The sequence below is a fragment of the Vulpes vulpes genome, chromosome X, assembly GCF_048418805.1.
Source record: "Vulpes vulpes isolate BD-2025 chromosome X, VulVul3, whole genome shotgun sequence".
Lineage (NCBI taxonomy): Eukaryota > Metazoa > Chordata > Mammalia > Carnivora > Canidae > Vulpes > Vulpes vulpes.
In genome coordinates, this window is record NC_132796.1 from 106,358,335 (window position 1) to 106,381,645 (window position 23,311).

The 23,311-nt window shown below is 46.0% G+C and overlaps 1 protein-coding gene across 5 annotated transcripts in view; it reads right to left on the reverse strand.

The window, feature by feature from the left end:
- FGF13 (fibroblast growth factor 13) overlaps positions 1–23,311 on the reverse strand; it is a 510,479-nt gene that overhangs the window by 481,999 nt on the left and 5,169 nt on the right. The window contains exons 1-2 of one of the 5 annotated variants that reach the window (XM_072744127.1): positions 3,226–3,920; positions 1,861–2,073 (exon numbers count right to left, since the gene is read on the reverse strand). In XM_072744127.1, coding sequence (XP_072600228.1) covers positions 1,861–1,909 — 49 coding nt within the window. In that variant the 5' untranslated portion in view covers positions 1,910–2,073; positions 3,226–3,920. Of the gene's footprint in view, positions 1–1,860; positions 2,074–2,755; positions 3,007–3,225; positions 3,921–23,311 lie in introns of those variants that run through there. The other 4 variants (XM_072744130.1, XM_072744126.1, XM_072744129.1 and 1 more) reach the window with 4 other exon arrangements.

Sequence of the window (23,311 nt, forward strand, 5' to 3'; positions counted from 1 at the left end):
ATAAACGTTAGGTAACCACCTGCTGGAAATCGGGAACTAAAATCCCAGAAACAAATCTCAAGTACTCCCAGATTCAGAAGGGAATCACTGGCCTAGAACAATTTGGCGCTACAATCCTCCACTGCAGTTACCTCTCCAGGCCCTCACGGCAGAACAAAACCTTTCAGCAAATCTGAAGGCATTTTCTCTTAAACCTATGAATGCCTGTTTAAGACAAACTACAATCAGGAAAGCTCTGGAAATGCACACCCAGAGTTCTACTTTCTAAGTGACTGTTTCAATTAATCTGCGCACCTCAGCCAGCAGCTGGGAGTGGGTGGGGTGGAGCCTTGAGCCAGGCCAGTGGCAACACTGACCCTCAGGACCACAGATCTATACCCCCCCCCAAACTTGCCCGCCTTTCCTCAACGCTTTGCCTAATTGGAAAAGATCCACTCCATTTAGAAACAAGGATAAAGGCCCTGAGCTGAAGACTTTGACAACTTTCAGCGGGGGAGGGCTGGTGCTGCCCTAGAATCTCCCGGGGAAGGGAAGCTCTCAGATGGGGAGAGGCGAGAAGGAGGAGATGAGAAAAAGGAATAGGGACAGGAGTGGGAGGCAAGGGGGCCCCAGAGTGCAGGGAGGAATGAAGGGCTCCGTCAACGAAAGCCGGGGCTCCCTCTGTGCAGCCCCACTTGGGCGGGCGGCGTGGACTCGGCGTGGGTCGCTGCGGTTCAGCGCGCCTGGGGCCCTCGAGCCGGCCCAGCCCACTCGAGCGTCTGCTCTGTGGCCGCCCGACGCTCGCCTCTAAGGCACCTGCCGGTTCCCAACTGCTCTAACCACACCCCTCTCTGCGCCTCTCCCTGCACCCGGGTCTCCAAGGATGCGGTCTCCAGTCTGCATTCCGGAGCGACGCCGGGTCCTTCGCAAGGCAAAGGCCAGTGCCGGCGGGGGTCAGAAGGAACCCCCCCTTCCTTCTTCTGAGTTCTCCCCGGGTGTGAGCCCTACTCTGCTGCGCCTCCCCAACCCGCCGGTGGGAGGCCCCAGGCCGAGATGCACACTCCGGGGGACCAGCGGCTGGCGCCCCGGGCCAGGCGGCTGAACCCCAGAGAGGGGAGGGAGGGAACTCTTCTCCCTCCCCGCGGAGGCCCGCTCCCGCTGGGCACTAGTGGCAAGGGGACAACAGCCTTTGTTCTCCCGGGGCTTGGCGAGGCTGCGCTGCCGAGGCGCGGCGCGGGCGGCGCCGGGGCACCGGGATTGCTCACTTTTGCACGCGGCGTGTCGAAGGTTGCAAGCTCCTGCCTTCTGGGGAGGAGGTAGAGAGTTGGGGGAGTAGGTGGTGTGAGGGGAAAAGGAGCGTGGGGGGAGGGGTTTGGCGTCTCGGCCAGGCTCTTTGTTTGCATTGGGGGCGGGGAGAGGGGTTTGAAGGTGGATTGGAGCTTGGGTTTCTGAGAGTGGGGCAGATTCCTGAGTATGTCACCATGTTGCACCCGCGCAGCACACATATGCACACTCGCGCACACGCACACACATGCACTCGCACAGATAGGCGGCCGGCCGGTAGCAGGCAGCGCTGTTCCCGGCGCTCGGGGCTGCAGCAGCTCGGGTCGCCCGCAGCGCCACCACGGTGCGTCCAGAGGGGGAGTGGAAGAGGCTGGAGGCACTCGCGGGGCGACAATTCCACGAGGAAGGAGGGAAAGTGGTGCAACCCCAGGCCCCCCCAGCGGCCAGCCCCCCCTCCCTTCTCGCCCGGGGTCGCAGAGGTCACGGGCATCTTAGGCTCCAGCAGGAAGGCAGGGAGCCGCCGAAGGGCGGCGCGCACGCGAGCGGGCGAGGGAAACCAAGGGAAGGGAAGCCGGCGGACTGGGCGGGCGGGCTTACCCTTAGAAGCATCTTTCTCCTCTTTGGGCTTGGTCACCTTTCCACTCATAGATCCCAGCTTGCTTGACAAGGGTCGCCCAGGAGACGGAAGTCCTCGCCGAGCGGGCCGGACTTCGGAGAGTGCTTAGGGCGGCAAGTCGCGATCGCGAGCTCCCCTCGGTGTGGCTCGGGGCGGAATCCGCTTTTCCCCACCGCTGCCGCCGCCGCCGCTGCCTACGAGAGAGTGGGGAGGAAAGGAGAGGGGTGAAGGAGGAGCCGCCGCCGCCGCCGCCGCCGCCGCCGCCTCGAGCCCGAGCGGCCGGCCACGGGAGGAGCCGCTCGCCTTGCTCCAGAAGTGAAGAGACAAAGCGGCGCGGCGCTCCCTCCGCGCCCCGCGCCCGCCGCTCCGGCCCGCCCGCCCGCTCGCCCAGGGCCGCGCTCGCAACCCCCGGGGCTGCCGAGAGGTGCGGCCGGTGCTCCGGGCTCCGCCACCGGCCTCCCCGGGCTCCGCGCGGGCCGCTCTCCGGGCCGGCGCGGGCCGCGCGGGGAATCGCCTGGGTGGGCTGCCCGCGCGCCGGCGGGCTCCTTGCCCCCGCCTCTCTCAATCCGCCGCGGGCCGCCAACTCAATCAAAATAAAAACCCGAGGAAGGTTGAAAAAAAAAAAAAATCAAAACAAAGACGAAAATATTCACTTAAAAATAACGAGCCTCCCCGAAAGGGAAATGTTTGAACATGTGATGAGCAACGTGTGAGCCTGTTACACCGCAGAGCCGCGCAGCTCCTCGCCCGCGGAGAATCGAGAGGGGAGGGTCGCCTCTTTCTTTCTGTTTAATCAATTTTCAGGTTGCTGTGATTTTGCCAAAAGGGGGGCCCGAGTGGCTCGCGAGCAGAGGAGCGGGAACCGAGGGCCCTTACCTGCTCTCTCCCTACACCCACACCCCCTCGGAGCTCGCCCGCTCCCTCGCTCGCGCTCTGCTCCCCGACAACTCTCCGGTCCCAGAGAGCCGCGATCCAGCCCGCGGCGCGTTCTATATAAACGGCAAGGTGTGGGCACGCGGGGGGCGGGGGCGACGAGGGCGGGGCCCACTTGGAGCCGCCCGCCGCCTGTAGTAAAAGGAGAGCTCGGCAGGGGCGCGCCGACGTCAGCCGCCGGTTGGCAGAGCCCCGGCGAGCCCAGCGGAGAGCGGGCGAGCGTGGCGGCCGGGCGTCCCCGGCCCCTCCTGGGCGGGCAGGGCCCGCGGGCGCCGCCGCAACCGGCTCGCGCCGTCCGCCGCCGGGAGCGAAGCCCGTCGCGCCCCCAGCCCCCACCCCGCCCCTCAGCCCCGCTGCTCCCGGCACCTGCGGTCCCCGCAGCGCTGCCCGGGCCCGCGCGAGCCGTCACCTACACTTTGGGGACTCCGCTGTTGGCAACTGCCTGCAGCGAGCGGCGGAATCTCAGTCCGGGAAGTCGGCGACTCGTCGCCTCCGGCCAGCTGCCCAAGTTGAGACAGCCGGGCTCTCCGGGCAGGGAGGAGGGCGCGCTGGGATCCGGGTGTCACTAGGGCAGAGAGTGAAACTGGCCGCGGCGGCTGCCACCTCCCACCCCCACCCCCACCCCCTCACGCAGGCCCCTCCTCCCAGGGCTCATCGCTCTGGTTGGCACGCTGCGCGCGAAGAGTGCCCACCATCCAGGACAGCCAACCCCAAGCAAGGAGAGTGAGGTGGCGCTGGGGGCGAGGGCTGGAGAGGGATCAGTGGGATCGGCGTGTCGCCTAGGACGCGCTAGCGACAAAACACAGGGAGGGACCCCGAAGATTTCAACTACAAGGAAAACTGCTGGAAAATTGTACAAGGGAGGGGGCGACTGGGGAGGGAGATAGAGCCAAGGAAATGGAAGGGGGGGTACAGAGTAGACAGGAATCAGCCCTGGGGCGATCTGGGGAACCCTGTCCGCGATGGTCCCTTTTTGGGCGCGCGGAGACCCCGGAGCCCGGCTCCCGGTTGAGAGGCTGGGGGTGGGTGGGGGGCGGCCGCTACCGTGCCTTGGTCCTCAGAGCTGTCCATTAACCAGACCCGAGGCTCCTGCCTGGCGGTGGAGACTGGGCAGCGACTCCCACGCAGAAAATCCGTTTCCCCTCGTCCCACCCAACTCCACCCGCTCCTTAATTCGGTTTCGTTAATGGCATTAAACCAGGCAAAGAAATTATATAGATGGATTAGTCCCACTGAATCCCAGGCGGTAACTCAATTACAAGAGCCTGCTGTGGCTTTCAAGACCGGGAGAGTGGGCTGCCTCCCAAGCCGGCCCGGGTCTAAAGGTCAGCAACCCTCTAAACTCAATTTGCAGCCTCCGTCCTCGGGCTGGGAGGAACTCCAGGTCTGTTTTTCCTGTAAATTATATCTAATAATCGGGAGGCTGATGACACAATGTGATTATCCAACCCAAGGTTAGACCATTAATTAATACCAGTACTTTGGGAAAGAAGGAATCTCTCTTCAAATGACCAGAAATCAAAGGGGGTGGAGACTTGGATGAGTTTAGAGGAAAAGGGAAAGAGGGAAAGATGGTATAGAGTCCTTAGAGAGCGAACACCCAATAGTCGGTTACCATGGATTTAGTGCCTACCTTGTGCCAAGCAGCACACTAAAATCTTTACATCATTGCCTAGTTCATCTTCACAACAGCCCTAAGGAGTGTTGGTACTGTTATCTCCATTTTACAAGTGAGAAAACTGAGGCTCAGAGAGGTTAGTTACTTGCCTGGAGGTCACACAGCTGGTAAGTGAGGAAGCCTAGACAAAAACAAAAACAAAACAAAAAAACTAGGAGAGCCAGGATAGGAACGAGGTGAGTCTGTCATTCTAGACAGTGCTCTTCTATAAGACCACATGGTCTCTCAACACTCCTACTAGCCTCTTGAAAGGTTGGGGGGGCACATTTTTACTGGACCTGTCTCTGCCAGACCTAAACCCCTAAAACTTTTCAAACTCCCTTAACCCAACACATTCAAACACACATGCATGTGTACACACACATACACACACACACATTTTCTTTGTCCACATACCCCCAATAAGCAACAAGACCTTTTGGGGAAAGGGTCAGTCTCTGTCTTGGGAAATATTAAGCATGACACTTAGGTCTGTCCTGAGTATCTCAGCCTTCCTGCCACATTAACATTTCCAGATTTTCAGGCAAGTTCTCAGCGCCGATAAGACTTCCCCCTTCCCCTCCATACCCTAGTACCAATGGCATCTCTAGTAGAGCTGACTTTCCTGGAAGCCAGATGTTACCCTGTTCCTTGAAGAACATTAACTAGTTAACATATGAATAAACCTGGGTTAGTTAAGATGATTCAGATGAGTTGAGATGTCACTTTGGGAGTATTTGCAGAATCTGTCTACCCATGAACACTAAAGTGTGTTTCTTCACCATAAGCCACTCTGCAAAAGAAATAATCAGAGGATAAAGACAACAGACACCACATGCAAAACCAAAACCATGATGTGTGTCTATACGGGGGCAAATCAGTGACATCGTAAGTGTGTGCATTCATGCCAGAGCTCAAGGGTTACAAAGTACCAGGATAAGCAATCTCATCTAAACGAAGCTGAAGACCCTACCAGGGAGGTGACAGGCAGCCTCTTTTGTGGAAGCCATGGGGGCTTTCCCCGTTTCAAAGCCCTGTGTTTAAAACGAACAGAATGTTGTTGGTATTGGCTCACAAGAACGCATGCTCCAGTGCCCCCAGGTCACTTGGTAATTTGGGATGGTCAGCTGGAAGAGGATCTGCCATCTGTGTGAGGGCATTCAGGGGGGTAGTCTTTCCCCCACAACCAAATGGAGTAGTCTTTTTTTTTAAGATTTTATTTATTTATTCATAGAGACAGAGGGGGGGTGGAGAAGCAGGCTCCATGTAGGGACCCCAACCTGGGACTCGATCCTGGGTCTCCAGGATCACACCCAGGGTTGCAGGTGGTGCCAAACCGCTATGCCACTGGGGCTGCCCAAAAGGAGTAGTCTTAAAGCATCTAGTGCAGCTCTGTAGCACTTCCCCTTCCCCACCCAGATCCTTCTGCCCCTTCCCTTGGGGTAGAAGGGCCTTCCGCCAACAACCCAGCAATTGGCCCTACTGATCTCTTCACTTCTGGTTGCCTTGTCACTATGGTAACGTGGTCTTGTCCCTCCTGTCTCCGCCCACCCTACAAGAGAGAGCGCCACTATAATTGATAAAACACGCGGCACAAGGGTTATCTGGTAGAGCTGAGTAACCTGATCCCGGAATTAAAGCAATATGCCAAAGCAAAATGTCGCATGGCCACACCTCTGAAGAGGCCTGGTTGCTTTCAAGAGTAATGGGCAGAGGCTTGAATCTTTGGAAGGAAAACAGAAAAGGTCCTGAGAGTTTCATTCCCTTGGCCCCATCATCTCTCTGGTGTCTGTTTCATGCCAGTCCCCAAATGCCTCAAGACACCAGCCTCTGGATCCCAGGTTCACTCATCCTCCGGCAGCTCTGAGCAATGTTTCTGGGCAAGATGCCACATGCTTCCATTGTCTGTGCGGGAGGGTAAGGTTGGGGTGAGTCGGGGCACGGTGGACAGATACACTTAGGGCTTCTTCCTGGCAAGTTGGGACTGACTGAATGTAAAGCCATTGTCATCAGGCACCACCAAATTAGACGCTTTAGTGACAAGACAGCTTCTCCCTGGACCAAATGTGTTTTTCATTCGCAAAAACGCTTAACAGCAGAAAGCTAGTTCAAAAGGAGGCAGCCTGGCAAAAGCTACACTTGCAGCCCAGGTACTTGAGATAAAGAAAGGCCCATCGGGCCAAGATCTAGGAGTTGGAAGTCACTTTCATTTTTTCAGCTCACATCTTAGCGATTTGAACTTTGGTATCCAAAGGCTAGAGCTCTGAAAGGCATTCGTTTCTGATTCAAACCCTACAGTGTTCATCTACATCACCATTTAACATTGCTTTTGATCGGGATCTTGAGTTGTGGATTTCTGTGACAAAAGAGTTAGGTAAGATCATCTCCAAAGATGGTCACTGTGGCAGTTTTAAAACATGGCCACTGGGCCCTACGGCCTCTCCTCTTGACCCTGGGTAGGCCTGTAACTGCTTCAGTCTATAGAGTATGGCAGCAGTGATGCTCTATTACTCTTAGGCTAGGCTATAAAGGGCCATGCAGCTTCAGCCTGGGCCTCTTGGGATGTGTGCTCTGGGGAAAGCCAGCCAGCCAGCCAGCAGCGTGCATGAAATCTGCCGACTGAGACAGGCATGCTGGAGAGCTCACCTCTGGACTCTCGGGCTGACACTGCCAGCTGAGCTCCCAACCGACAGCCAGCATTGACCGCCAGCCAAGCCAGAGACCCATCTTGGGCATCCAGCCCAAACCACCACATGACTGCAGCCCCAGCTGACGTCCGATGGCAACCTGGTGAGAGACCCTTCAGTGGAGAACTGTTCAGTGGAGCCCTTCTCCAATGCCGAGCCCACAAGCTTCCTAGCAAAACTAAATGGATATTTTCAGCTGCTATGTTTTAGCGTAATAAGCTATCCGGAAATAGTAAGTAGAGTAGTGACCAAGAGTTTCTCCTAATCCTATGGCATATGCCACACCACCCTCTGAGGGTAAAGGCCCCTTGAATCCAGGCTGGCCTCATGACTTGTTTTGACCAATAGGATGTGGCCCAAATGATGCTGTGCCAGTTCAAGGCCTAGCATTTAAGAGATGTGGGAGCTCTCCTTTCTCCCGGGGGAGGGGGGAGCCAGGTACCCTATAAGAAGGCAGACACCCTGAGACCTGTGTCATGAGGATACCTAAGCTGGCTATATGGAAAGGCCATCTGAGGAACCCAGCAGATGGCAAGAACAAAGCTCCGACATGTGACCCCAGTCAAGCCATCCCAGCCAGCTTCCAGCCCTGTGAGCTGCGAGGCCCCAGCCTTCATGGAGCGAAGAGCCAGTCTTGCCATGCACTGTCCAAATTCCTGACCCACCGATTTATGTGCATAATGGCTGTTTTAAGCCACTTCGTTCGGGGATAAATTGTTACACACAGCAAGAGATAACTGAAATGAGATTCCTAGAACCATTTTGGGACCAAGTTGTCTCCATTCCTTGGTCTTCTTTTCAGACCAGAATGGGTTTTTAGAGTGGGTGCCAGTTATAAAACAAATGTCAATGATTTATCCAAAAACAGCTTCCTACCAAGACCTTTCCAATCCACATAAATGTGACGTTTCTGCCTCTCTTGAAATTGAGCATTTGGACCATTATGATGTGATGTTGGGCTGGACAAGAATGGACATCTGTAGGGACACCTGGCTGTCTCAGTCAGAGGGCATGTGACTCTTGATCTCAGGGTTGTGACTTTGGACGTAGAAGACTACTAAAACAAGTAAACTTTTAAAAAGGGGAGATAAAATGAACATCTTTAAATGTTTTAGCAGTTTCTTGTCCAGGGAAGAAGGAAACAATGAGATATACCTTGTTCAAGGATTCAGTCTCGCTCCCAAACAAAGAACATCACTGGGCAGCTTTGGTTTCCCACCCAGAATCCCCATCATTCTATAGCATTCAAGAATCTTCTGTGTCAAGGGGAATAGGTAATCAAAGGTGGCCTTTTCCTCACAGCAAGCTCCTGTTTTTCTCTACATCTGAAACAGAGGACCTTGCCATCGTCTCTCCCAGTAAATAACACACAAAAGACTTTGGCTCAACAAGCACCTGAGAAAATGCTCCGCATCACTGGCCATCAGGGAAATACAAATCAAAACCACAAGGAGATACCACCTCACCCCAGTGAGAATGGGGAAAATTAACAAGACAGGAAATGACAAATGTTGGAGAGGATGTGGAGAAAGGGGAGCCCTCCTGCACTGTTGGTGGGAATGTGAACTGGTGCAGCCACTCTGGAAAACTGTTTGGAGGTTCCTCAAAGAGTTAAAAAATAGGCCTGCCCTACAACCCAGCAATTGCACTGCTGGGGATTTACCCCAAAGATACAGATGCAGTGAAATGCCGGGACACTTGCACCCCGATGTTTCTAGCAGCAATGTCCACAAGCACCAAACTGTGGAAGGAGCCTCGGTGTCCATCGAAAGATGAATGGATAAAGAAGATGTGGTCTATGTATACAATGGAATATTCCTCAGCCATCAGAAATGACAAATACCCACTATTTGCTTCGACGTGGAGGGACCTGGAGGGTATTATGCTGAGTGAAATAAGTCAGTTGGAGAACGACAAACATTATATGGTCTCATTCATTTGGAGAATATGAAAATTAGTGAAAGAGAATAAAAAGAAAGGAGAGAAAATGAGTGAAAATATCAGTGAGGGTGACAAAACATGAGACACCTAACTCTAGGAAATGAACACGGGGTAGTGGAAGGGGAGGTGGGTGGGGGGTGGGGGTGACTGGGTGATGGGCAATGAGGGGGGCACTTGGTGGGATGAGCACTGGGTGTTATGCTATATGTTGGCAAATTGAACTCCAATTAAAAAAATTTTTAAAAAGACTTTGGCTCTGGTCAATTTCCAGAAGATTTTCAAATCGTGCTCTTGCCTCTATTCCAGTGGTTACAGTGGTGATGCCAATGAAAAATATTTCAGATAGAAGGACTGTATTTGTTGAAAACTATTTGGATATGGTAGTAAGTGCTTAGCCCACTTTGATTTGCTCGTATCTAGCATCCTTGAGATTGTATACTCCCAGATGAGAAGGACTGGGTTAAACTCTGCTCAGACGAACTCCTTCCATGCCCACCCTGTGGTAACACAGCACAGAGCACATCAAAGGCATGATAAACAGCCTCATCATCATAACATCATTTCTTCAATATACTGGGTTTCTTGCTCCATAGTAATATTTATCCAAAGTATGCAACTTTATACTCAAGGCGACCCTGAGTTAGTGACCATGATTACCTCCATTTTCCAGATGAGGAAACAAGCTCTGAAAGGTGAAGATTGCAGGAAAAAGGTACACGCAGGATGAAGACTCAAGTAGCACCTTCTGCTTCCCAAGTCCCCCCTCTTTCCCCTACATGATGCTCCATATTTTGTAAGTGTTATGGAATAATTGGTGCCTCTAAAATTTCTCCAAAGATAAAGCCAAGCATTAGAGCAAGAGCAGAGATCTCAATCGGGGCTTCTTGGGCTTTCATTCACCTTCTACCAGCACCTGCCGCTCTGTGTGGGAGAAACAGATGTGTGCCGTCCAGCTTCCCCTCCCAGGAAGGGCTCGCTGCCCAGCTGTGGGCCACCCCTGGATGTCAGCTCCTTCAGAATCTGCCTCAGCTGCAGAATCCTAACCTCACCTGAGGTCACGCCCTTCCTGGGGCAGGCCACATCCAGTGACCGAAAGAGGCCTGGCCATTTAGAACCAACACAAGTTCTCTGACAGGCAGTGCTCACTCCATTTTGCTTGGCCAAAGGCTTTGTTGGGCCTGCTTTGCGGTTCAACTGTACCCTCTGCCCAGTCCTGCCTCTTCCCCCTTCCTTTCGCAGCCATTAAGCCCTAATGAATATTTTCCTTCATAAATTTCATCTTTCAGAGATCGCAGCCTGTGACTCGTCTCTTTTTCTCTCCAACCCTGTCTTTTTGCCCAGGCTTTTGACAAAGAGAGATTCTAGAATCTTCCTCTTCCTCTGCCAGTTTAAGTGATCTCCACTGTATTGCTAGTGCCTTTTGTCTCCAACTTCCCTGTCTTCTTGGGAAGTTGCCTGGAGCCTTCTTTGGAGCTCCAGGGTTTGGGGCTTGGCTTTCTACTGCTCCCCAGAGCACTGATACCCAGCTGGTACTGTAAATAGCTATTACATTTTAGGGAAAGAGGAGCAACCTGCAGATGGTTAACAAATGCCAAGCTGAGTTTCTAACGATGAGACAGTTGTACCTGCACTTTCCTTCCCTTGAAACTATGTGTAACTCAGTTGGTGGGGTTGACCCGGCACCGAATGGACATGCATGTGCTTGAAGTGACTGTACCATCACACTCTTGACGTGACTGTACCTGCCATACTGTAGCCACCTGTGTCTTCTCTAAGGGACTTCCCTACTCAGTTGCCCATTTCTGGAATTATTTACCCTTCCCCATTCCACTTCCAGCAGCGCAGCCCCCCGTGTCATTTTCCGGGTTGTGTTCTCATCCCCTCACCCACTGCCAGGGTCTAGCATGACTGTTTCTTGTTACTCCCCCTCCCATATTTATTCCCCTTTGTTACATAAAGCCTCCCTCCTCCCTACGTCACCCAGCCTGCAAACATTTGCTACTGTGCGCTTCTGGACAGAGCATCTCAGATCGCTGGAAGGAGGTTTGCCCCCTGCCTCCAGGCTGGGAAAAGAGGAGCCCCCTTTGAGGGTCCCCCACACAAGACTAACAACCAAAAACAGAGGATGGCATCTAATAGATGGTGCTTTATAGAAACTGTCATTTCATCCTTGTTCCTGTCCCTAAAGCTACATACTGCTACCCTTTATTTACAAATAATGAAAAGAACCGAGAAAGCAATTCACCTGTTCAAGTTCCCACAGCTGGCAAATTGCACTGACAGTCTTCGAACCCAGGTCGTTCTGTTGCCAAAGGCTGTGCACTTGCACTGCCAGTTGCTGACCTGGTCAAGAAGGCTTAGGTACCTGTCTTGGCACTGGTTGGCAGGGGCCACAGGATTCTGGAAGAATCCATGACTAGCAAGTGCATAACACTTTAGCTTCGGTGTCAGAGGACATCCCTGAGAGCTATAACAACAAAGCATGCCAGTCAGAAGAGGTATGGCACTGAGACTAAAAGGAGAGAAGTCCTCTCCAGAGGCCTCTGTAGCCACATCTATGATCCTACACTGCTCTTCTTTGGCCTGCCTCTGCAGTACTGTGCTACGTGGTCAGTTTTCAGCACAGCTACCACTGCCACTCCTGCCCCAGTCCAGAACTAGGGTACCCAGAGGCCCCTTGCCCATGTGGCTCCAGGTTAGCATTTGCCACTGAGACAAACCCACTGGAGACTTGGAAGGTGGGAATGAAGCAGAAGTCGCTGTGCTCAAGAGCCTGTGGCAGTCAGACCGCACAGTTTCACAGATCTCCCTATGAGCTTCTACTCCCCAGTCACCTTCTGGGTGACTTCTCAGGATTCCAGTGCGTTCTGGCTTCCTCACTTTCTCCACTGCTTCTAACTGAAGTCATTACAGACCTTTGTCTGATCCTCTGGCATGAACCTTCTGGACCTTCACTCTCCTAAGCTCCTCTCACTGCTACTGTGTGTGCATGTGTGTGTGTGTGTGTGTGTGTGTGTGTGTGTGTGTGTTTCTATTTCTCTGTTTATTTACTTAACCCTTTATTGCAATATTTTAGTAGCTCTATTTTTACCCAGACACTGATATAGGTTTTACCCTGAACTTCACCACTGGCCGTATGTTATTAAAAAGCAACTCCCTGGGAAGTAATAGAACCAAGGTCCAGTCATATAAAGGCCTGCTTTCTTTTTTATAAGAAACCATAGCAAGTTCTGGAAAGATGGTGACCTAAGCATGGGTTATTTCCCATTTCCAACTCCAACCTACCTGTTTCTCCTTAGCCAAATGGCTATCAAGTTCTCTGGAGAAGAGCCAGATGTGAGGCCCTAGGGGAATTTCATACAAAGAAGTGTTGTCAGGCTATCTTCCTTGTGTGCTGAGCAAAGCCTGGATCCAGTGCCAGCAAGGCCAGCACAGGGACACCAGGACATTGGGAAAACAATATCAAACTTGTGTCCCTGGTCTCCTAGGCCTCCAAGGGGCCAAGAAAGAATAAAGTAACAGTGCAGGTCAGTGTAGAGAAGGACCATGTGAAGAGGCCTGGGAAGAAGATGGCTTCCCACCGCTTGAGGGCCTACCAGCACTTAGAAAGCTCCAGCGTCAGCTGACCCCCACGGGCTGATGACAAAACACTTTGTAACCATTTCTGTGGGTGCAGCAACCAACCAGCACCCAGAAAAAGGTTGACTAAGCAACACATGCCTAAAGAAATAGACTGGCAAGAGGAGACACAAATGATCACTTCGACAACAAAGAGAATAACAAAATAGGAACACAGAGAGAGATTCAAGTGCAGCATAAAAACAGACTTTCTGGAACTACACAACATGATTCCTAAGTAGACAGTACAGTAGATGAACAGAAGGAGAGGATGATCACTGCTGAGACCACTTAACCTAGAAGATAAACTAGAAGAATCACAAAGCACAAAGCCAAAAATATCATGAGAAGGAAATAAGGAAAATCTAAGAGGTGCAGAGATCCTGAAGAAGTCTTCTAGAAGGAGAAGAGGGAAGAGACAGAGGAAGGCAGTACTTGTTCTAAAAGATAATTAAAAAGAGCTTTCTGGAGCATAGCATATGATAAATTTGAATATACAGTTTTATATTTAAATGTTAAATACTTAAAATATAAAATAAATATAAAATTTGAATAATTTTTAAAATGCAAAAAGTCACTGTTTGGAAACTAAGAAATACCCTCCTAAAACACTTGTTGGATGATGGAAAAATTATGAACTATCTAAAAGCAAGTAAAACAAACACTTTCTGGGGCACCTGGGTGACTCAGTCAGTTGAGCATATGGCTCTTGGTCTCAGCTCAGGTCATGATCTCAGGATGGTGGGATTGAGCCCCGCATCAGGCTCTGCACTCAGTGGGGAGTCTGTTTGAGATTCTCTCCTTCTGCCCCTCTTCCTACTTTCTCTCTCTCTCTCTCTCTTTCTCTTCTCTGATAAATAAAATATTTTTTAAAATAAAATTTAAAAAATCATCATAACAATGTGGTTCATCTGTTTTAATTCAACTTTTTTTAAAAAAAAGATTTTATTTATTTACTCCTGAGAGACACACAGAGAGAGAGGCAGAGACACAGGCAGAGGGAGAAGCAGGCTCCATGCAGGGAGCCCGATGCGGGACTCAATCCCAGGACTCCGGGATCACGCCCTGAGCTTGAAGGCAGACGTTCAACCACTGAGCCACCCAGGTGCCCTTCAACTTGTTTTTTAAAACAAGTAGTTTCAATATCATTTAAATTACTGCAGGACATAAAAAAAGAAAAAGAAAAGCACCTTAATTCCCCTTTTTCCAGCTTTAGGGGGGTATAAATTCCCTTTTTTATATATAATTGGCACATAACATTGTGTACGTTTAAGGTGTACAAATGAGACAATTTGAAATAAATAATCTATATATCAATTTGAAATATATAATCTATATATATGTTATATATGTTTTATATATATATAACAAAATGTTCACCAAACTAAGATTAGTTAACCCATTCTTCACCTCACATAATTACCTTTTTGCTGTTGTTGTTATAATGAGAACATTAAGGATCTGCTCTCATTGCAATTTTAAAATAAATAAAACAGTATTGCAAACTGCAGCCATCATGCTGTACATTAAATCCCTGAAACACGTTCATCTTATAACTGGAAGTACTCTTTGACCAACATCTGTTTCTACCCTCCCCCACCAGCCGGTAGTAACCACCATTCTTCTGTTTCCATGAGTTCGATGTTTTCAGATTCCACATACAAATGTGATTGTACAGTATTTGCCTTTCTACATCTGACTTATTTCACTTAGTGTAATGCCATCAATGTCCATCCCTGTTGTCACAAAAGGCAGGATTTCCTTCTTTTTATGGCTCAACAATATTCCATTGTATATATACACCATATCTTCTTTTTCCATTCATTCATCAATGGACACCTAGGTTGTTTCCATGTCTTGTCTTTTGTGAATAATGTTGCAGTGAACATGGGGATGTAGGTATGGCTTCAAGATGGTGATTTCATCTCCTTCAACTATATACCCAGAAGTAGGATTGCTGGGGCATATGGTACTTATATTTTTACTTTTTTTTTCTTTATTTATTTATCATAGTCACAGAGAGAGAGAGAGAGAGAGAGAGAGAGAGGCAGAGACACAGGCAGAGGGAGAAGCAGGCTCCATGCACCGGGAGCCCGACGTGGGACTCGATCCCGGGTCTCCAGGATCGCGCCCTGGGCCAAAGGCAGGCCCCAAACCACTGCGCCACCCAGAGATCCCCATGTTTTTACTTTTTTAAGGAACCTCCATACTGTTTTCCATAGTGCCTATACCAATACACATTCCCACCAACAGCACACAAGGGGTCCTTTTTCTCCACATCGTCTACAGCAGTTGTTATCTCTTGTCTTTTTGACAACAGCCACTCTAATGAGGTGATATCTTATTGTGTTTTTAACTTGTAATTCCATGGTTATTATTGACGTTGAGCACCTTTTCACATATGTCTTGGCCACATTAGTTTATTGTAATTTTTTTAACATTTGATTTTATTTCTTAAGTAATCTCTACATCCAATTTGGGGCTAGAACTCAGGACCTCCAGATCAAGAACCACATGCATACTCTACCTACTGAGCCAGCCATGCACCCTCTCTTGGCCACAAATGTATGTCTTTTTTCAAAAAAATGTTGATTCGGGTCCTTAACCCATTTTTTAATTGAATTTTTTTTCTTTTTTTGCTATTGAAGTGTATGAATTTCTTTTAGACATGTTAGATATTAACCCCTCATCAGATACATAGTTTGGAGATATTTTCTCTCATTCTTTAGGTTGCCTTTTCATTTTACTGATTGTTTCTTTTGCTGTGCAGAAGTGTTTAGTTTAATGTGGTCTCACTTGTTAATTTTACTTTTGTTGCCTGTACTTTGGGCATCATATAAAAAAAAATCATTGCCAAGACCAATGTCTTGGGGTTTTTTCAAGTTTTACAGTTTTAGGCCTTATAATTAAATACTTAATCCATTTCAAGTTAATTTTTGTGAGTGGTATAAGATAGGGGTTCAACTGCATTTCTTTTGCATAAGTATCCAGTTTTTCCAGCACCATTTCTTGAAAAGACTGTGCTTTCTCCATTAAGTATTCTTGCCTACTTTGTGGCCTCTTAATTTTTTCTATTGGTATGTTTTTGTGCCAATACCATACTGTTTTGACCACTACAGATCTGCAATACAGTTTGAGGTAAGGGAGTGTAAGGTCTCCAGTTTCCTCCTTTCTCAAGATCTCTTTGGCTACTTGAGGTCTTTTGTGGCTTCATATGAATTTTAGGATAGTTTTTCCATTTCTATGAAAAATGACGTTGAAATTATTTGATAGAGATAGCACTGAATTTATAGATGGCTTTGGGCACTATGTACAGTTTAATAATAGTAACTCCTCCAGTAGGATCCAACAGTACATTAAGAAGATTATTCACCATGACCAAATAGGATTTATCCCCAGGATGCAAGGCTGGTTCAACACTCGTAAAGCAATCAACGTGATAGATCATATCACAAGAGAAAAACCAAGAACCATATGATCCTCTCAATAGATGCAGAGAAAGCATTTGACAAAATACAGCATCCATTCCTGATCAAAACTCTTCAGGGTGTAGGGATAGAGGGAAAATTCCTCAACATCTTAAAAGCCATCTACAAAAAGCCAACAGCAAATATCATTCTCAATGGGGAAACACCAGGAGCCTTTCCCCTAAGATCAGGAACACGATGGGGATGTCCACTCTCACCACTGCTGTTCAACATAGTACTAGAAGTCCTAGGCTCAGCAATCAAACAACAAAAAGACGTAAAAGGCATTCAAATTGGCAAGGAAGAAATCAAACTCTCTCTCTTCGCCGATGATATGATACTCTACATAGAAAACCCAAAAGACTCCACTCCAAGATCGCCAGAACTCATGCAGCAATTCGGCAGTGTGGCAGGATACAAAATAAATGCCCAGAAGTCAGTGGCATTTCTCTAGACTAACAATTAGACTGAAGAAAGAGAAATTAAACCGTCAATCCCATTTACAATTGCACCCAAAAGCATAAGGTACCTAGGAATAAACCTAACCAAAGAGGAAAAGGTTCTATACCCTAAAAACTATAGAACACTTCTGAAAGACATTGAGGAAGACACAAAGAGATGGCAAAATTTTCGATGCTCATGGATTGGAAGAATTAACATTGTGAAAATGTTAATGCTACCCAGTGCAATTTACACATTTAATTCAATCCCTATCAAAATACCATGGACTTTCTTCAGAGAGTTGGAACAAATCATCTTAAGATTTGTGTGGAATCAGAAAAGACCCCGAATATCCAGGGGAATATTGAAAAAAGAAACCCAGAGTTGGGGGCATCACAATGCCAGAGTTCAGGTTGTACTACAAAGCTGTGGTCATCAAGACAGTGTGGTACTGGCACAAAAACAGACACGTAGATCAATGGAACAGAATAGAGAATCCAGAAATGGGCCCTCAACTCTGTGGTCAACTAATATTCGACAAAGCAGGAAAGACCATCCACTGGAAAAAGGACAGTCTCTTCAATAAATGGTGCTGGGAAAATTGGGCAGCCACGTGCAGAAGAATGAAACTAGATCATTCTCTTACACAAAGATAAACTCAAAATGGATGAAAGATCTAAATGTGAGACAAGATTCCATCAAAATCCTAGAGAAGAACACAGGCAACACCCTTTTTGAACTCGGTCACAGTAACTTCTTGCAAGATATATCCATGAAGGCAAGAGAAACAAAAGCAAAAATGAACTATTGGGACTTCATCAAGATAAGAAGCTTTTGCACAGCAAAGGATACAGTCAACAAAACTAAAAGACAACCTACAGAATAGGAGAAGATATTTGCAAATGACATATCAGATAAAGGGCTAGTACCCAAGATCTATAAAGAACTTATTAAACTCAACAGCAAAGGGATCCCTGGGTGGCGCAGCGGTTTAGCGCCTGCCTTTGGCCCAGGGCGCGATCCTGGAGACCCGGGATCGAATCCCACGTCGGGCTCCCGGTGCATGGAGCCTGCTTCTCCCTCTGCCTGTGTCTCTGCCTCTCTCTCTCTCTCTGTGTGACTATCATAAATAAAAAAAATAAAATAAAAATAAAAAAAATAAACTCAACAGCAAAGACACAAACAATCCAATCATGAAGTGGGCAAAAGACATGAACAGAAATTTCACCAAAGAAGACATCAACATGGCCAACAAGCACATGAGAAAATGCTCCGCATCACTGGCCATCAGGGAAATACAAATCAAAACCACAATGAGATACCACCTCACCCCAGTGAGAATGGGGGAAATTAACAAGATAGGAACAACAAATGTTGGAGAGGATGCGGAGAAAGGGGAGCCCTCTTGCACTGTTGGTGGGAATGTGAACTGGTTCAGCCACTCTAGAAAACTGTGTGGAGGTTCCTCAAGGAGTTAAAAATAGATCTGCCCTACGACCCAGCAATTGCCCTGCTGGGGATTTACCCCAAAGATACAGATGCAGTGAAATGCCGGGATACCTGCACCCCGATGTTCCTAGCAGCAATGCCCACAATAGCCACACTGTGGAAGGAGCCTCAGTGTCCATCGACAGATGAATGGATAAAGAAGCTGTGGTCTATGTATACAATGGAATATTCCTCAGCCATTAGAAACGACAAATACCCACCATTTGCTTCAACGTGGATGGAACTGGAGGGTATTATGCTGAGTGAAATAAGTCAATCAGAGAAGGACAAACATTATATGATCTCATTCATTTGGGGAATATAAAAAATAGTGAAAGGGATTATAGGGGAAAGGAAAGAAAATTAGTGGGAGATATCAGAGAGGGTGACAGAACACGAGAGACTCTTAACTCTGGGAAACAAACAAGGGGTGGTGGTAGGGGAGGTGAGTGGGGGGATGGGGTGACTGGTGATGGGCACTAAGGGGGGCACTGGATGGGATGAGCACTGGGAGTTATGCTATATGTTGGCACATCGAACTCCAATAAAAAATATACAAAAAAATAAAAATAAAAATAAATAATAGTAACTCCTCTGATCCATGAACATAGGATATTTTTTTATTTATTTGTGTTGTTTTCAATTTCTTTCATCAATGTCTTATTGTTGCCAGTGTATAGATTTTTTACTTCCTGGGTTAAATTTATTTCTAAGTATTTTATTCTTTTTGATGCTATTGTAAATAAGAGTGTGTTTTTTTTTTAAGATTTTTATTTATTTATTTATTCATGAGAGACACAGCAAGAGAGAGAGAGACACACAGGCAGAGGGAGAAGCAGGCTCCATGCAGGAAGCCTGATGTGGGACTCGATCCTGGGACTCCAGAATCACGCCCTGGGCTGAAGGCAGGCTCTCAACCACTGAGCCACCCAGGCGTCCCAAGAGTGTGTTTTTTATTTATTTTTCACATAGTTCATTGCTAGTGTATAGAAATACAAGTGATTTTTAAATGTTGATTTTTTAAAGATTTTTATTTATTTGAGAGGGAGAGAGACATCCTAAGCAGGGGGGAGAGGTAGAGGGAGAAGCGGACTCCCTGCTGAGCAGAGAGCCCAATGTGGGGCTCAGTCACAGGACCTTGGGATCATGACCTGAGCCAAAGTCAGATTTTTCACCGACTGAGCCACCCAGGCAACCCTAAATGTTGATTTTGTATCCTGAAATTTTGCTGAACTCACATATTAGTCCTAAGAGATTTTGGTGGAGTCATTAGGATTTTCTAAATACAAGATCATGTCATCAACAAACAGAAACAATTATATTCCTTCTTTTCTAGTTTGGATGCCCTTTATTTCTTTTTTGTTATTAATCACTTTGGCCAGGACTTTCAGTCCTAAGTTGAACAGAAGTAGTAAGAGTGGGCACACTTGCCATATTCCTGAACTTAGAGAAAACGTTTTCAACGTTTCACCTTTGAGTATGATGTTAGCTGTAGATGTGTCATATGTGACCTTTATTATGTTGAAGTATATTCCTTCTATACACAACCTTTTGAGAGGTTTTATTTTTATCATGGAAGGATGCTATTTTTCTCTAATGCTTTTTCTGCACCTATTGATAATATGATCCTTTTAAGGTTCTGTGGAATTCAGTTTGCTAGTATTTCTTTGAGAAATTTTGCATCTACATTCATCAAGGATATTGGCCTGTAGTTTTCTTTTCTTATTGTACCTTTAGCTGGCTTTGGTATCAGGGCAATTCTAGTCTCATAAAATGAGTTTGGGAGTATTCTCTTCTCTTCTATTTTTTGGAAGCGTTCAAATGAATTTGCATTAGTTCTTCTTTATATATTTGATAGAATTCACCTGTTAGGCTATCTTGTGCAGAGATTTTCTGTGTTGGGACATTTTTGATTACCAATTCAATCTCCTTACTTGTTATTGGTCTGGTTAGATTTTCTATTTCTTCATGATTCAGACTTGGTAGGTTGTATGTTTCTAGGAATTTATCCATTTCTTCTAGGTTATCCAATTTGTTGCCATATAATTGTTCATAGTATTCTCTTATGATCCTTTGTATTTCTGTGGTATTGGCTATAATACTTCCCCTTTCATTTATAAGTTTATTTACTTAAGTCCTTTCTCTTTTTTTCTTGGTAAATCCAGCTAAAAGTTTGTCCATGGTTTTTCTGTTTGTTTGTTTGTTTGTTTGTTTTTCAAAAAACAACTCTTGGTTTCATTGCTATATTTTTATTGTTTTTTCTATTCTGTATTTCATTTATTTCTGCTTTGATCTTTGTTATCTCCTTCCTTCTGCTAATTTTGCACTTAGTTTGTTCTTGTTTTGTAGTTCCTTGAGGTATAAAGTTAGGTTGTTTGAGATCTTCCTTTTTTCTTGATGTAGGCATTTATCAGTATTAACTTCCCTCTTAGCACAGCTTTTGCCACATCTCATACATTTTGGTATACTGTATTTGCATTTTCACATCTGTTTCCAGATACTTTTTTATTTGCCTTTTGATTTTACCCTTGGCACTACTGGTTGTTCAGGAGTATGTTGTTTAATTTACACATATTTGTGATTTTTCCAATTTTCCTCCTGTCATTAATCTCTAGTCTTATGCCATTATGGTTGGAAAGAATAATTGGTATGATTCCAATCTTTTTAAATTGCCAGACTTGTTTAGTGGCATAACACATGATCTATCCTGAAATATGTTCCTTGCACTTGACAAAAATGTGTATTCTTTTGCTATTGGGTAAAATGTTCTGTGTGTGTATTTTAGGTCTATTTGGCCTAAAGTATAGTTGAAGTCCAATGTTTCCTTATTGATTTTCTATCTGGATGATCCTTTCTCTGCTGAGAGTGTGGTACTGTAGTCCCCTACTATTACTATATTACTGTCTATAACACCCCTCACATCTGTTAGAGTTGGCTTAATAAATTTAGGTAGTCTGATATTGGTTGCATATATATTTATAATTGTTATATCTTCTTAATGAATTGACCCCCATATCATTATATAATGACCTTGTCTCCTGTTACAGTTTTTAACTTAAAGTCTATTTTGTCTGATGTAAGTATAGCTACACATTCTCTCTTTTGGAATGTACTTTTCTATCCTTCACTTTGAGTTTGTGAGTGCCCTAAAATTGAGTGAGTCTCCTGTAGGCAGCATATACATGGGTCTTGATTTTTTGTTCATCCATCCACTCTATGCCTTTTGTTTAGAGAATTCAATTCATTTCCACTTCAAGTAGTTACTGACAGGTAAGGACTTACTATTGCATTCTTGTTCATTGTCTTCTGGATCTTGATAGTTCTTTTCTTCCTCTCTTGCTTTCTTCCTTTGTGAATTGATGCTTTTTGATAGTGGTAAATTTTGATTTCCTTCTCTTGTGCATATCTAATACAGGTTTTTATTTTGTGGTTACCCTGAGGTTTACTTAAAACATCTTATTTATATAAGTGATTTTGGAGTTCTTGCCATCAATATGGAATACATTTCTCTGCCCCTTAACTTTAGAATAAGCCAAATGACTTTGGGCAAATAAAATGAGGTAGAAGTGTCTCACTACCCAGCCTATGCATTAAGAGGCTTCATACATTTCCATCTTCCTTCCTGCCTGAGCTTCTGCAATCACTTTAAGACTAGCCTGGCTAGTCTACTTGCCCTGGCAAGTAGGAGGATAAGAGTTACCTGAGTCAGAGCTGCTCCAGCCACAACAACCTGAAGCAAAGCAGCCTCAAAAGATCAACAGACCTAAAGTGACAAGCGAAGCCACTAAGCCAAGCTCAGACTCTATCACCCAGACCCCAACTAACCTGAAGAAAACATGAGCAAAAACAAATGATTGCTGTTTTTGAAGCCACTGGGGATTTGGCTGGCTTGTTTTACAGAAATTACTAACTGACATATAGGACTACACTTGAAAATGTAAAGGAGGCTCAATATCAGCAGATCTACTGGCATAATTAATTACATCAATTAATTAATGAGGAAAAATCATGTGAATAATGATATCAAGAAAAGCTTCAAAGTCAATTGATACATTCAGCTGTAATTCGTAATACATTTTGGAAATAAACAGGATTATGGGGACTCCTGAGCGTCTGCCTTCAGCTCAGGGTGTGATACTGGTCTGGGGATCAAGTTCCACATAAGATTCCCTGCAAGGAGCCTGCTTCTCCCTCTGCCTATGTCTCTGCCTCTCTCTCTGTGTGTCTCATGAATAAATAAATAAATCTTTAAAAAAAGAAAATAAACAGGATTAGAAGAAAATTTCTTAATACAGACTATTTACCAAAAGCAGGTGCAAGATACTATTTCAAATGACAAAACACTCACCTGTTCAAATAAAATACTGAAGTAGACAAGAATCCCCCCATCCCTATTATTATTCAACATTGTCTTGGAAAGTCTAGTATATATATATATATATATATATATATATATATATATATATATATATATAAAGAGAGCCGGGCACTGAGGGGCCACTTGACGGGATGAGCACTGGGTGTTATTCTGTATGTTGGTAAATTGAACACCAATAAAAAATTAATTTATTAAAAAAAAAGACCTGACCCTCCCCTCAAAAAGAAAGAACTATTATAAATATCAGAAAGTACAAAGATTTCCTTGCCTGTTAATGGTATATTTGTACATCTAGACAAAGCACTATAGTAAAGCCTGTGAGACTTATTTAGAGCAAGTGGTACAGTAAAGAAATACAAGTTTGCTATACAAGACGGTGTTTCTCTATTCAAGGGATCAACACCACAAAATGAATATAGGAAAAACGACATTCAGAATAATGAAAAAAGCCTATATAATACACAGGACTAAATTTAACAAGCACCAGACCAGTGTGAAGAAAACAGCAATAGCTTACTGAAGGACATAAAACAAAATCTGAAAAAAAAGGAATAAATGAAAAAATCATAAGACTTCATATCATAAAATTTTAATTCTCCCCAAATCAATATTTTTAATCCAATTAAAATTCCCGACATTTTTCAAGAGAAGAAGAGAACATTTGTTTATAGACATAATATAAGTATCTTGATACTTTTACAGAAGAATAAAACCCTTAGAATAACCATGACAAATAAGGATAATGGGAGAGACACACATCTCAAGCCAGATATCAGAATATACCCTAAAGTCACCATAATCAAGTCGAAACTTAGTAGTGGC